Below are 14,708 nucleotides of genomic sequence, written 5' to 3'. Positions count from 1 at the left end.
ACAGAACGTGTCATGACCCCAGAACCGCCCTTAGAACGTCAATGATTCATCTCGACGTAACATCTCACGTTTCGCAGAAATGTTGTATCTTAAGCTTACCTGTTTAATTGACAATCTTTTTTTTTTTTTTTTTTTTTTTTTCTGGGGTTTTTTCGTCAAATGGGAACATTGATGTATATGAAATGTCAAATGATCTTTGGGATGAAAAGCTGTTTTTCAGAACCTTAACATTAGATTTGGATGTTCATCTGATGGAACCAAGATAATTTTCTTTCTTCAGGATGGACCTGGATGGTGAGGACTGTAAAGGGCCTTTTTAACCTAAGTGTACCGACCCCTTCACACCTTAGACACACCCCTTCCCCCTTGTCGCCTTGTGATTGGTCGAACAGGTCGACTGTCCCTTATCTCTTTCATGCTCCACCCCCTCCACTCTCAAATGCATGATGTCAATTAATCGGTAATTACTGTTTTGAACTGTTCTGAGTAAAGTATGTTGTGGTCTATGGTAGTAAATATGTCAGTAAATCTCGAACGGGGGGAATCTTTATACCATTGGGGGTTTGTATGAAGATTTTATAAGGACATTTTTATCATATTTGGAACATTTTTCTAATCTGTGATAATTAAAGCATTACTGTTTGGAGGGTGGGATAAAAAACGAAAACAATTATTGACGTATCGCCGGTACTTATGTCTTCAAGACAGATAAAGAGGGAATAAAAGTCTAGAAATCCTTAGTTTCTTTGGGTGGACTATGTTGGGAGATAAGGTAACAGATACCTGTTTGAGACATCCCTTATTGTGTTTGAAGGAACAGTGTGTGTCATTCACTATCTGTATTCCATATTGTATATTATGGCTGTTGATATATGAAAAAAATAGAGATTTGTAGAGCATTAGAAGTTACATTTTTCACCATTTTAACCAGCAACTAAGTCTACCTGTACGTTCTCTTAACTGATCTCTTATCTTTTATCGAAGTGAACTTTACATTTAGGTGAAATTTGCCCTTTATATCGAAAGTGCTGCATATTGTGTGCATATTGATTTTAAACAGGGCAGGGGATTGCTGACTCTTATGAAGATATTTTTTTCTTTCTTCAAATGAATCCAACCAGTCTGACACACCTCCTAATTTTCATCACATTATCTGTATTATTTATTCATATCGATGAAACCTTACATTTTTTTAGTAATGTTTGAGGAACTATAACTGGGGAAAAATACTATCTATGTTTTTAACAGATTGTGGCAACTCTTAAGAGATCCTTTTTTGTACTTGATAGGACATTTCATCCTAGATAATAAAGTAATGTTTTTGACATCGATTGTCCAAAGTGCCATTGTCTTTGTTTTGTTTTTTTCTTCTAAATCAGAAGTTTATATATATATATGTTATGACCAGCAAGTAAAGACTACTTTACGGCTGTAGTTAATTTGTTGTTTGCTACACGCCTTATTCAATCAAGATATCTGACTATCATCTCTTTAATAAATGATTAAACATTTATTCAGCTACAATGATGACATACTATTTTGTATACATCAAATGACAATAATTGACTCCAGATGGTGGGGATGCTTACTTGAGAATATTAACCCCTCAAATTTCAGTTGTAACCTGTCACACAGACTGGAGCCTAACACACACATTTACATTTAGTCATTTAGCAGACGCTCTTATCCAGAGCGACTTACATTAAGTACAGGGACATTCTCCCCGAGGAAAGTAGGGTGAAGTGCCTTGCCCAAGGACACAACGTCATTTGGCACAGCTGGAGAATCGAACTGGCAACCTTCAAATTACTAGCCCGCTTCCCTAACCGCTCAGCCACCTGACTCCCATCAGAAGACACACACAGCAGAAGACCCATATTGTATCCAAATGAAGAGTGTATGACATAAACAATAAACCCTCCTTTATCAGTGACCATCCCCACAATACCTAACGCCCCCTCCTCCCTTTTCCCTTCAACCCCTAAATGAAACCAGCAGCTTGCTTGGACACCAAACGTACCACAGCCGACCACAAGTCCCACACTGATCCCAATCCCTCTCCCCTCTATCTCTGTATCTCCTTCCCCTCTCTCTCTCTCCCCCCCCTCCTTATTTCTATGGCTTGGGGGGCTGGAACTCTTGTCACACAGGAAGGAACTCGGACAAGTTGTTTCCACCCCCCTCCCCCATCTTTATCCCTCTCTCTCCCCCGTGAGGAATGTCCTCCCGCAGCGAAGGGAGCTCAGATGAGAGCAGCCAGCTTCTGTTTCCTGCCCGCCGGCATCTGTTCCCTCCAGCTCCGATCCCAGATAGTCACAACTTACCAGCCATGGGAACGGGACGGACTCGTTTTCCGCGAGTCCAGACGGAGCCCGTGCTATTAAGACCCCCGGCGTTATTGAGCAGAATGAGTGCTCGTTCTATCGCTGACATTGATTGCAGACGCCTGTAAAAGGCTGAACTTGACATAATGTCTGTATGACTTTTATTGAACCCTGCTTTGACAGGACTTGAATAGCCCTACAAACGACTCTTAACAACCATTGAGTACAAAACATTAGCATTTTTATTAGGTCATTGATGTAGCATAGAACCAGATTTGAGCAAGCAGTGCAAATCTTTCTCCTTTTAGAAGGCGGTCTCATAGATGTTATGACAAGGGTCCGCCCTTAAAGTCCTCCTTATCCACCCATCCACTTTCTCTCTCCCTCTTTTGCTTGCACTACTCATTTACATAACCCCATTAATGTGTCATTCACCTTCCCACCACCTTCTCTCTTTCCCTCCCTCCTTTCCTTCGTCACTCTTAAATGCCTCCTTTGGGCTTTGGCCCTCCCGGAGGAGTGTACATGCACACACGTGTGTGTGTGTGTGTGTGTGTGTGTGTGTGTGTGTGTGTGTGTGTGTGAGCAAACAAGAACCAGAGGTGGCTTTCCCTCCAAAGAGCGGGAGCCCCTCTGCCCTTTTCCGAGGTTTTTGCGTCCAGGTGCGCAGAGGATCAGATTTCACGCGATTAGATTTATGGCTCGCTCCCTACCAAACCAGCCCGGTTCTAATACCACCCGCTCGCTTTTGAAGAGCCGTTCTCTGTAGGCACTAGGCAGATATTTCATCACACACACATAATTAAAGTTGGAAAACAAGCCTTGCTCTCTCTCTCTTGACGAGCGAAAGTTGGCAATTCTAAGTTAGAATATCTAACTACTCTGTTTGCCTTTCTTCTTCTCCTCCACTGGGATGTTTCTTCCACTTTTCCCTTCCCTTAAACAATAGTAGTGCATTTCCTGTATTTAAATGACAAATAAATGATACATTTGTATAAAAAAACAAACATTGTATGAAGATGAAGCACCTTTTACAGGCATAAATAGTGAGCGCATGTTAATGACAGTGATATAATGAATACAGTCTCAGACATTCCCCAACCACACTATTAGGTTCTACAGAAGGAATAACCAATATTCCACTCTGCTTTTCTGGCAGTTATCCTTCCAGTCAGGACCAAGTGAATTTGAATGGTTAGGTGAGCCTTGTGCAAGTGTGTGTGTGTGTGTGTTTGTGTATGCGAGACTGACTAAGAAAGATTGGAACCAACAGCCTCTATGTCACTCAAGGCACATATGGGCTGGTTTTCACACACTTACAACACTATTCCACTGGCCGCTAGTACAACCCAAACAGGCCTGTGAGAGTGTGTTCTTTTAGAGGAGACACTAACACTAAAATAGACCTGAATTAACAAACCACTGAGGTCAGGTCATGCTGATTCATGTACCAGACATGAGCAGAACGCCCATGAAAATGCCCATTTTAGGTGCCGTAAAGTAAGTGCTATCATGTCTGTCATATTTAGTAACAATCGGTGGGGTTGATGAAAAAGATCAATAATCTATCAGTGTGTTCAGAACATCGGAGACCTTCAGCCCTCTGTCAAAGAGAACGAGCCCCAGAAACACTAAGATAACTGTACAAACAAGTAAAAATGGAACCCCCTCAACCTAGATTATAAGACAAACAAACAAATCAAGGTCCAGTCCACGCCGAAAAAATCGTTTCCCTCCTCATCCAAAACGACCGCTTTTTCCTCTCATACTGTAGGGTTGGTTAAAATAATGCTTTCACGTCAGCGACTGCAATGTCTCCTCCCCTGCAGCAGGGGGCCATAGTCTGTGTCTGCTTCACCTACACCTGGAGCGTGTGGCCTCCAAGGCTTTCTGGTGTCTCCTCTTGTTGAACCTCTTGACGTAGTTGTTGCTTCGCAGAAGCCCATCACCAGGCTTCAGTTTACCCCCCAGCAGGGCCAGAAGGTCGTTAGGGAGGTGGCGTCTCCGGTGGTAGATCTGCCCCATTAAAATATATCTGCTCCCTAAGGAATAACAGGAGGAAAGAAAGTTAATATAATTTTAAAAAAACATCCTCTGAAGAAGAAAAAAAAGTGGTCGCTGTTTAGAGTAGTTCTTTTTTAAATGGAACATACGTTCTGCCACCTATGGAGCAAGTCATTATCGAGAAGTTACAACAGCTCGTCCCTAAAGGTGGATGATGAATACGATTGGCGGGCTCGGATCGGCGCTCACCCAGTTTGAGGTCGGGGCAGGGCTTGCTGCACTTGTAGGTGTCCAGCACCAGGAGGCGCACCTTGAAGAAGAAGCTGTCGGGGGTCACGTAGAGACGACTCATCCTGTAGAAGCCGTCGCTGCTCACCATCAGAGTGATCATCCGGATCCCTTTACGCACCACGTCGATGTCGTGGACGATCCCGTTGATGGCTGTGGCGAAGGAGGAGGAGGGGGGGGGGAGAACGAAACAAAAGTCATATCCTGTGTTTCTAAGTTGTGTTTTTTTTATGAAGGTCGAAAAACAGATATTACCTGCGCGCACACACGCACACACTTACCAAATTCACTGAAGCAGTAGTAGTCTCTCTCCTCCTTCTCCTTTCGGCACTCGCTCATGCAGACGGCGTCGTGTGTGTAGTCGGACTCTGGAGGGCAGAAGAAGGGGCGGTGAGAAAGGGGATGAGAAGAGCGACGGGAGATACCCGCCGTGCCTGTGGGGAGTCGGGCCGGCCCATTCCAGTGTCACTGGGAAGGCCATGGTTGTCATTAGAAAAAACCAAAGGCAGCAAATTCCTCAGGGTGGGGAAAACCCCACACAGAGAGACCCTTAATGACTATCACAGTAACTGATCTCACTTCGGCATATTTGGCATTTTTCATCGTGTCCTCTTCCTCGGCAAGACCTTCCCACACAGGCCATCATTCACAATCTGAATTTTGGGGGTGAAAAGCTGCAATTTGTGGCTAGAGAGGTCATTAGGTTAACTACCGCATATCTCTGAAGCGTTTAACTGCTGCGACATCCCCCATTTACTTGGTAAGATGCGGTAGTCGGTCGTAGATTATCCTTACCTCGTTTTAAGATGTCAAATTGATGGAGAAGACTGGAGGAATGGCGATTGAAGAGTATGGACGGACGGCTGGCGTTCCTGTTGGCGCCGACTCCTGATTGATAGATACTGGACTTCCCTGGGCGGTTCTCTTCAGGGTCCAGCTTCCTGTTTGGGGGGTCCCTGCGCGGGGCAGGGGCCGGGTACGGGTGGGCTTGAGGTTGACCCCGGGGTCTGGAGTTGGGGTGGCTTTCAGGGTCACTTTGCGGAGGCGGGTTGTTAGAACTAGGGTCCGCGTTGATCCTCTGAACGCGGTCGGTCGTGCCGGTGGTCAGAGTGGTCTTGGGAAGCAGCCCCATCTCGCTGCGCACTTTCTCACTGTTGTGCTCGGTCAGGCGGTCACTCTTGGGGCCCTTCTTGCTCTTGTTGTGGGGCCCGGGGCGAGGGATGGGAACCAGGTCGGTGTGCTTGGGCCAGACTCCCGGAGGTAAGGGGTGGAGGGCGTATTTGGGGTCCCCAGCCCTGCTGCTCTTCTCCAGGAGTTCGTTGATGGGCAGGGTGGGCTCTTTGCCCCCCAGCCTGCTCTGGTTCTGGGCTGTGTCCACCAAGGTGTCCTGGCCCTTCTCTGTCAGGGAGAAGAGCTCTGGGTGAGACATGCTGGGACAGGCCATGTTACAACCCTGTTACACTCAGCTGAAACATGCTATTGTGCTGCTTGGTCTTATCCACTGTCCTCTTCAGTACACTCAATCGTTTTTTTTGTTTGTGTATAATATATTACATTTATCGTGTTTTTCAACAATACATATGCAAAGTCACAAAGTAACTTCATGAATTATGGAAACAAGAGGAAGTGGTAAAGTGTATATCTCAAATAGATATAAACTTTCAAGTGAAGTTTCAGAGATGGAATTGCCCTACACTATTTACAGATTGCAAATTATCCAACAATCATTTATTGTAGCCTACTTGGTATTTCGGATCATGTACACTTTTAATGTTAATAACGTTTTGGTTTCGTAACAGACAATGTCAGGAGTTTTGAAGTGTTTTGCCAACCTTCTACGGATCTCTACGCAACTGATACGGTCATATAATACTGAGAACCTAACAGGAAGCATTTTTTTTTATCAAACTGTTAAAAGGTGAAAAGCAAAAGAGAAGTGTGATACTCACCATTTACAACATTCTCCTCCGCTTCAGAGAAAGAAAAGGCAAGTAACAGCAGCACTATAATCCCTGTCATCTTGAGACGTTCCGTTGGGACAAGGTTTGAAGTCTGCTTGATGTCGGAATTCCTTGGACTCTTATATGGGCCACTGTCCGGGGAAGGAAGGCGTGTCATCCTGACCCAGAGGTAAACACGGTGACATCAGAGAATCTTCATTCATGAATACCAAAGAGGCGCTCTGCATCCGTCTCCGATTATGTTTGTTTTTCTAATGTAGGCAAGCTAAATTATAATTGCGATTATTTCATATGACTATCATATGAGTTTATTCTCCGATTATTTAGGTTAGGTCCAGATAAATCTAGGGAATCAAGATGATCAGGCACACTTGGATATTATCATTCGACATCTCGTGCAAAAATATTCTGATGGTCCATCAAAAGGGGTGATAATAAAAAATATTTATGAATAATGCAAAAATGCAACCTTATTCTGCTTGTAACTTCTACCCCACACTCAAAAGTGCTAAATGACTGCCCCCTGCTGGGGGACTTGTGAAATAACTACTGCAGGAGTAAGATAACCTTTTACTATCAGCTTCAAAAATCCTACCTATTGTCAATGGAGTGCTGTAAAGGCGTTTCCCTTTAGTGTATAAAATAACGTACAACGCAGACGACGATTACGTTCTATTTATAGTTTATTGCGACGATTTTTGTAACATTATCAGTCAGTTTCACAGTTACGAGCGAGCATCCTTGATTCAGACTGGATCCGAATGATTTAATTTCTTTTTGATAATGACCGAAATGACCTCTGGATAAAACGGAAACTAAATACGACCCAGATGGGACTCGAACCCACAATCCCCAGCTCCGGAGGCTGATGCCTTATCCATTAGGCCACTGGGTCATCACGTTGTCGAAGTGCGTATATTTAGTTAATAAACTGTTAAGGGGAAGAATTAAATTCATATCAATAGTGTTGTAGTGTATTTTGTATATGTTGTCTGTTTCATTTTTACAATGTCAATAAACAAATGGAAATATTCTATATCTATTATTCACTTAAACATAATGGGATGTAGAGAATAATCTCGCGATAACAGTAGGCGTTGCTACTGGCAACTGCTGCATGTTGGGGGTCTTTTTTCAAATAAAGGCCAATGAAGTAGCGCCTTCATCCAAATCAACCAATCCTTGGTCGATCTCCCCGAGAGTTAAAGGGCGGTATCAAAAAACATACGTCATTGAAAGTGAGAACAAGGAATCGGTAAGTGCGGTCCACATGCTTTCTTACTAGCTAGAATACAAAATGTTGCTAAATCGTCGATAAATCGTGGTGATTTTGTGGTAATCAGCGCTAAAACGTTTGGGTGTATATTGAATATGGTAACTGTCTTGTTTAGTGAGAGTTAACAACTGGAACAGGAGGCAGTTCTGTTATATGCTGCCTTGGCCACATGGTGTTAGATAATCCGTGGCTAACAGCAGGGAGTAGAGATTTAGCCGGGTTTGCTCTAACATTCGGAAGGTAACGTTAGTTATGTTAACGTTCTGAGATGTTATTTATTTCCAAGCAAATGGTATAAACACAATTTGTCAATGTTGCATTTCAGTGACGTTGTGCTAACTGCAAAGAAGTTGATCTTCGTTTTCACGACACTACAGTTCTATATCGAAAGAAAACAATGTCAGGCGCTGCCAACGACAATGGAGATCGTCTGCCCCAGTTCAAAAACAAGGGGAAAGATGCTAACGTAAGTTGTAAAAAATCTGTACTGTCTTGACCCGCAGCAGATATTGAGGAAATGCTGAAAATGTATTTGTTTCATCGTCTACATGAAGGAATTGCGACGCAGGAGGATCGAGGTCAACGTGGAGTTACGGAAAGCCAAGAAGGATGACCAGATTCTAAAGAGAAGGAATGTCAGTAGTTTTCCAGACGAACCCACTTCACCACTCCAAGAGAAGAATCAGAATGGACAGGTAACGATTTGAATCGCAGTTTGCTTCCAAGTAGCTTTCGGACACCAATTATTTGCTCTATTACGATCCCGTGGAAAACTTCAGGATCAGGTGTCGTTACCGGAAGTGGGGATCACGTTATGGGTGTAGCGATCAAGCTAGCTGTTGTTCGCCGGCACTTGCAGAGAAAATGACCTGCATTAGATTGCCACATTTTTGTGTTTGCTGACCTTGATGAGCGGGAATGCTTGGCAGGTCGTGGCATTGGTAGTAGCCTCTCTAATTCAATTGTTTTATTTCCGTAGCCTGTCCAGCATTGGACAGTGGAGGAGATAGTGAGTGGTGTAAATAGCCAGAATCTGGACACTCAGTTGCAAGCCACACAAGCAGCCAGGTAAGCCGTTAGCTATCTAAGCCCTTCTACCGAGATTATCAAGTCTATCTGTATGGGTGAGCTCTCAAGTTCTGAGGTTGTCTTTATGTAAATTCCTAATAATTCACTCATGCTTACGTCTTGCATTATCACAAGTCTACCCTCCGGTGACATGCGATATTTGCCACCACGAGATCTGTAGCTGACCTGCGTTCCCACTGTCCACAGAAAGCTACTGTCCCGGGAGAGGCACCCCCCAATCGATAGCATCATTGACGCCGGCCTCATCTCCAAGTTTGTCGTCTTCCTGAGCCTGGCCGAGTGCTCTCCCATCCAGTTTGAGGCGGCGTGGGCCCTGACCAACATCGCCTCGGGCACCTCGGACCAGACCACCGCTGTGGTGGAGGGAGGGGCCGTCCCCGCATTCATCAGCCTGGTGACCTCCCCTCACCCCCACATCAGCGAGCAGGCCATCTGGGCCCTGGGAAACATCGCAGGTGAGGAATGAAACAGGGGCTTTCGTCGCGTGCATGTACATTTCAAAGCGTCTTTCTCCTGGATGTATGTAATGTTTTGTTGGAAATGCTCGTCCAGTGTTTTTATCTGGTGTGAATGTAGTGATGGTTGCGTCACCCAGGGTTGGTTTTGTTGAAATAGGGTGTAATGACTTTCTCTCTTCAGGTGACGGCTCTAACTACAGAGACCAAGTGATCAAGCATGGAGCCATCGATCCCCTCATGTCCCTGCTGTCGACCCCTGACCTGTCTGTCTTCTCAGTAAGTGGTCAGACTAAGCCACATTGCTGACCTTGACATGTCGTGCCATGGTTTCCCCAAGGCCAAGGTTCCAGAGAGCCGTTTTCTCATGACCCACCCTCTCTATCACGACAGTCCAGTTACCTCAGGAACATCACATGGACCGTGTCCAACCTGTGCCGGAACAAGAACCCCGCTCCTCCGTTGGCTGCCATACAGCAGCTCCTCCCCATGCTGGTGCGCCTCATCCACCACGACGACAAGGAGGTGCTGGCCGACACCTGCTGGGCCGTGTCCTACCTGACTGACGGGCCCAACGAGAGGATCGAGGTGGTGGTGCAGGCCGGCCTGGTGCCCCGCCTGGTCCAGCTGCTCGCGTCCGAGGAGCTCAGCGTCGTGGTGAGTTGCCCCCTGTCTGTTTTTTTCCGTTTGTGAGTTTTTTCTTTTTCTTTTGTGATGCTGAGAGAACCCGTACAGCTCTGCGCTTCCTAATTCTTTTGACTTCACAAGATTGACTTTTAGTACGTTCCTGCTTTGTGCTGTTACTACTTTGTGCTGGCTTTTGTTGATGAGTCCTGCTCCTCACTTGTCTCCTCCCCAGACCCCGGCCCTGCGCTCGCTGGGCAACATCGTGACCGGCACGGACGAGCAGACCCAGAGCGTGCTCAACGCCGGCACCTTGGCCGTGTTCCCCTTCCTGCTGCGCCACTGCAAGGCCAACATCCAGAAGGAGGCGGCCTGGACGCTGTCCAACATCACGGCCGGGAAGGACACCCAGATCCAGGAGGTGGTGAACTATGGCCTGGTGCCTGTCCTGGTGGAGGTCCTCTCTCAGGTAGGAGAAATACTACAGGCACATTCAAGCTCTCAAGACCCTCTCGGTCCTGTTTCCCATTGCTGCCCAATTTGAGAGAATTTGCTGTTGGAAATATGAAATGCATTGGTGGTAATAAATGATTGCTAATAATAACCTGGGCCTTACTGGATATCCTCCATATCCAAAGTGCTTGGGCGAGATGGACTATCTAATGCAGATTGCTTGTAGTTTTGTTGATCTTCATGACTGGCTTCTGTCCAACCAGGCGGACTACAAGACCCAGAAGGAGGCCGTGTGGGCTATCACCAACTACACCAGCGGAGGCACTGTGGAGCAGGTGGTCTACCTGGTCCAGTGTAACGCCTTGGAGCCTCTTCTCAACCTGCTCTCTGCCAAGGATGGCAAAATCATCCAGGTCATCTTGGACGCCATCACCAACATCTTCCAGGTACGTGAAGATGCACTGGATATATTGTCTTTTTCGACGGTCGTTGTTTGAGTTTTTGAACACGACAAAAGCACACCCTCAGAAAGAAGTCCTTTTAAACAGCTGATGAGGGTGGGTTATGTCACCTTTGCTTTCGGTCTCTGCAGATTATTTTGCAGTTTTTGCATTGTCCATAAGTCCAAATTCTGTATTGTTGTGTGTGTGTCCTGGTTCTAACCCCCCTCCCCTCCCTGGCGCTTCCCTCAGGCAGGGGACAAGATCGGTGAGACGGAGAAGCTGTGCCTGATGGTGGAGGAGTGTGGGGGCCTGGACAAGATCGAGGCCTTGCAGTCCCACGAGAACGAGATGGTCTACAAGAGTGCCCTCAACCTGATCGAGAAGTACTTCTCCAGCGAGGTGAGTCCCTCTTCTCAGGAAGAAATTAAGTTTTGGAAGGGGGGGGGGGGGGGGGGGGGGTAGATAGGACGCAGGTTTTGGCCGTGTCCTTATGTTATACACCAGATTAGTGAGATAAAATAGGACTTGGCAAAATGGCCGTCAATGCACTTTCCTCTGTGCTAATGCCTGTCCTCTTGCTCGTCTATCACAGGAGGGAGAAGATGAGTCGGTGGCCCCAGAGACTACCACGGACGGCTATGCCTTCCAGATCCCTGAGAACCAAAGCACTTTCAACTTCTAACATGTCTTCCAGTCCAGTCTGCATATAGTCTTACCTGTCTCATTTTTTTGTATTTTGACTAGCAACCTCCTCCATTTCCAGATTTATTTGTTTAGTTATCTTCATTTTGTAAGTGTACATACATACTGAGATGACATCCCTGTTTTACTACACTGTGTAAATAAACTTTATTAAGTAGTGGTTTTCATTGCGTTTTGTGAGGATTTCTGTCCACTAGATGGTGCTGTAACCTTCGTTATGAATAAATGGCAAATTGGGATTTCCCTGTTGTCAACCAGTGGTAATGAAGGCTGACTTTCAATCTAAATATTAAATAGACATTGGGCTTTCCAATTCAGATTTGCATATATTACACCATACGTTTTTACATCCAATGAATAAATTCACTCAGAATACAGCCCACCACATGTTGGTAATGGCTTCTTCAGTCCAGACCAACAGATTGAATCCATCCTAATTAAATCATACCAGATACTTAGATACATGTTGATCAAAGGCTACAGAGAGGACCTCCAGAGCTCCCTAATCTCCTGTGTTGAGAGCAGCCGTCTTCTACAAAAACTGGGTTCAATAAAGCCGTGTGCCTCATTTCCTCTCCCCCTCTCTCTTTTAATTAAACTGTTATCAACTGATGAGCTGGCTGTCGAGCTCGCTCTCCAGAACACGCATGCACACATCTTTTAACACGCACATGCTCGCTTCCTCGAAGCCCCCACACCCCCTACATGCCTTTCCTGCCTCACTGTTTCTCTTGCACCTCTCTTACACACACAATCCCACATGGTCATGCACACATACACACCCATCCCTCTCTGCTCTCAGGGAGAAGGCCAATTTCCAGTGAGTGACTGAGGAGCGAGGCTTCTTTGATCCCTTGTTTTATTCCGAGCACGCCCGTGTCTCCCATTACTGGTGGCCTTGTGATTAGACAAGCCACACCACACACACACACCCTGCCACTGGCCCAAACAGGCTGGGCTGGGAGAGATCAAGACCCTGGCTGGAGCTGGAGATAGAGCCGGCGCTGGAGGAACACCAGCGAACCATATGAAGACATGCCTTTTTGAAGAAAGAGTGGCCTGATGTGAGGAGCCAATAGGTAGCCTAAGGCCCCTATAGGATTGTTGCGAAATGCAAGCTTTGGAAATGCGTCCTTGGAAAATGACTAATCTGAGAGAACGGGACAGCACACACGCAAATTGTGGGTGTAACATGGCTCCCTGAAGACTAGTGAACACGCTCTGAACACGCTCTAGCCTCGAGTATGAAATCCTATAGCATCGCAAACTGATATTGGCAAATTAAGTGGCACAAACACCCCCCCACATCAATTGTCCTTTTTTTGTTAGAGAGAGGTGTAATGGACCAGATGACACAATAATAAATATGGCGTGTTACATGGAATGGATGGATGTGGTCAGAAAGCTACATGGTACACATGGGGCCTGCTATCTCTCCATTCATCCGTCCGTCGCTCTGTCCCTACCTCCCTCTCCATCAATCCATCTCACATGTACCCAGCCTGTGTGTGCTTGTGTGTATACGTGTTTAATCTGGGGAGATGATGGCTCTCAAACTCCCCTCACCTCAACCCTGCAATCTAAGTCTGAGCCATTTATAGATAACCTGCAGTGCCCCTGCTCCCCCCCCCCCCCGTTTCCTTCCTTCCTACACTTATGGAATGAGAAGCTCATGAAGACAGATGACGCCTCCCCCCCCCCCCCCCCCCCCCCTCCCGCCTTCTTCCCCTCCTTCCCCGCTCCCATCTGCTTCCTGACTCCAGCCGTGGGAGGAATTCCCTGGGCGTCCTCCCAGCTTCCCGGTCTGTTCCCGCCCGTCTCGCTCCGCGGGGCCCGCCGTGGGATGCTCGAAGACGGGAGGGAAGAGACCCGAGGGGTGGGCGGAGGATGGGTATCCATCTCCGCGGCGGTGCTGCCCGACATCCGCAGCTCATCCGATTTCGATTGCGGAAGAAGCCAAGTGAGAACCAAGAGGGAGCTGTCTGGGTCCATGGGCCCTGTTAAGATATGGGGGTAACGTGGTAATGGGAAAAAAAACTACAAGTCCCATGAACCCATCGCTGTTGAGAGGCAGGGGATCCCTCTGGCTATCTGAATAAATACATGAAAACGACTCTGTGAAAAGCACAGGAAGACACACAGAGACTGGAACACTACAGCATACCGTATGTAAAGTATTTCCTGAAGTGCATTCACAGTGCACACACTCACACAAACACAAATGAAGACAGAACGGCCACTGAGGAAGGCAGTCCGTTTCACTTAGCTTGGCACCTTGAACCACTTCCAGAGGTAGCAAACAGGAAAACACTGGAGGTGATTAAGGGCACACTGCAGCACTCTCTTTGCCTTCTTTTCTCTTTGTCTCTCTCTCTCTCTCTCTCTCTCTCTCTGTCTCTCTCTCTCTCTTATTCTTTCTTGTTCTGCCTGTTTCTTTCAGTTTCTGCCTCTCTGCTTGCTATTCTCTCTAGCCCAGACATTGAGTTGAACATTAAACATTATTACACATTAGCCTACTACTTTTAATAATGTATTTATATTATGTTTATTAGATATAAATATCAAAATAAAAACACAAAACTAGGATAACAAATATGTTTGTTCTTTGGTGGCATGGTTGATCCCCAAAAGCATGGCAAATTCAAGCAAGCGCGCATGGTGAGACAGACAGGCTCTTGTTACAGATAAGCGTAAATAAAATACTGGAGAATCGCTAAGTGGATAGAGAGACGGAGAAAGAGGAGAGAGATAGAGAGAGGGAGACAGACAGACAGAGAGACAGAGAGAGACACAGAGAGAGACACAGAGAGAGAGAGAGAGAGAGAGAGAGAGAGAGAGAGAGAAAGAGAGAGAGAGAGAGAGAGAGAGAGCGAGAGAGAGAGAGAGAGAGAGAGAGAGAGAGAGAGAGAGAAAGAAAGATAGAGACATAGCAAGAGGAGAAAGTGGAGAAAGATTAGAGAGAGCTCATGTCCAGGTTGACGCACTGCCAAGTGAACCAGCTCTGAAATGCTGAGCTACAATGTTAGTGAAACAGACAGGTCCAGGTGTGTGTGTGTGTCTGTGTGTGCGTGTACAGCACTCAGTGGGCC

The 14,708-nt window shown here is 46.3% G+C and overlaps 2 protein-coding genes and 1 non-coding gene across 4 annotated transcripts; 1 reads left to right on the top strand and 2 right to left on the bottom strand.

Annotated features, from left to right (window-relative positions):
* Window positions 1-2,579: 2,579 nt before the first annotated feature.
* LOC136965448 (UPF0450 protein C17orf58 homolog) lies at window positions 2,580-6,643 on the bottom strand. The gene is made up of 5 exons (XM_067259605.1): window positions 6,566-6,643; window positions 5,412-6,032; window positions 4,898-4,984; window positions 4,578-4,769; window positions 2,580-4,366 (listed from the first exon to the last, which is right to left on the bottom strand). The coding sequence occupies exons 1-5, from the start codon at window positions 6,633-6,635 to the stop codon at window positions 4,179-4,181; spliced, it is 1,158 nt and encodes a 385-aa protein (XP_067115706.1). The 5' UTR covers window positions 6,636-6,643; the 3' UTR covers window positions 2,580-4,178.
* Window positions 6,644-7,399: 756 nt separating this feature from the next.
* On the bottom strand, window positions 7,400-7,472 carry trnar-ccg (transfer RNA arginine (anticodon CCG)). The gene has a single exon. It is a non-coding gene; the product is annotated as a tRNA-Arg (tRNA).
* A 303-nt stretch (window positions 7,473-7,775) lies between these two features.
* On the top strand, window positions 7,776-11,784 carry LOC136965018 (importin subunit alpha-1-like). 2 transcript variants are annotated; one of them, XM_067258994.1, is made up of 11 exons: window positions 7,776-7,832; window positions 8,179-8,319; window positions 8,408-8,548; window positions 8,833-8,921; window positions 9,129-9,397; window positions 9,582-9,676; window positions 9,791-10,054; window positions 10,257-10,490; window positions 10,738-10,920; window positions 11,167-11,316; window positions 11,510-11,784. In XM_067258994.1, exons 2-11 carry the CDS (start codon window positions 8,251-8,253, stop codon window positions 11,597-11,599), a joined length of 1,584 nt encoding a protein of 527 aa, XP_067115095.1. In that variant the 5' UTR covers window positions 7,776-7,832; window positions 8,179-8,250; the 3' UTR covers window positions 11,600-11,784. The 2 variants fall into 2 exon arrangements, with proteins under 2 accessions (XP_067115095.1, XP_067115096.1); XM_067258995.1 differs by lacking the exon at window positions 7,776-7,832 and adding an exon at window positions 8,075-8,093.
* Window positions 11,785-14,708: the final 2,924 nt, after the last annotated feature.

This window comes from Osmerus mordax, chromosome 21 (genome assembly GCF_038355195.1).
Source record: "Osmerus mordax isolate fOsmMor3 chromosome 21, fOsmMor3.pri, whole genome shotgun sequence".
NCBI classification, from domain to species: domain Eukaryota; kingdom Metazoa; phylum Chordata; class Actinopteri; order Osmeriformes; family Osmeridae; genus Osmerus; species Osmerus mordax.
This window is presented reverse-complemented; position numbering and strand designations above follow the sequence as displayed.

What these genes read in the sequence shown, in the direction of transcription:
- LOC136965448 (XM_067259605.1), bottom strand. Translation starts at nt 6,635, where the DNA reads ATGACAGGGATTATAGTGCTGCTGTTACTTGCCTTTTCTTTCTCTGAA. An exon ending in CTACTGCTTCAGTGAATTTG is followed by an intron (nt 4,770 to 4,897) that starts GTAAGTGTGTGC and finishes CCTTCGCCACAG; the next exon opens with CCATCAACGGGATCGTCCAC. An exon ending in CTGCCCCGACCTCAAACTGG is followed by an intron (nt 4,367 to 4,577) that starts GTGAGCGCCGAT and finishes GTTATTCCTTAG; the next exon opens with GGAGCAGATATATTTTAATG.
- LOC136965018 (XM_067258994.1), top strand. Translation starts at nt 8,251, where the DNA reads ATGTCAGGCGCTGCCAACGACAATGGAGATCGTCTGCCCCAGTTCAAA. An exon ending in CCGAGGAGCTCAGCGTCGTG is followed by an intron (nt 10,055 to 10,256) that starts GTGAGTTGCCCC and finishes TCTCCTCCCCAG; the next exon opens with ACCCCGGCCCTGCGCTCGCT. An exon ending in AGAAGTACTTCTCCAGCGAG is followed by an intron (nt 11,317 to 11,509) that starts GTGAGTCCCTCT and finishes CGTCTATCACAG; the next exon opens with GAGGGAGAAGATGAGTCGGT.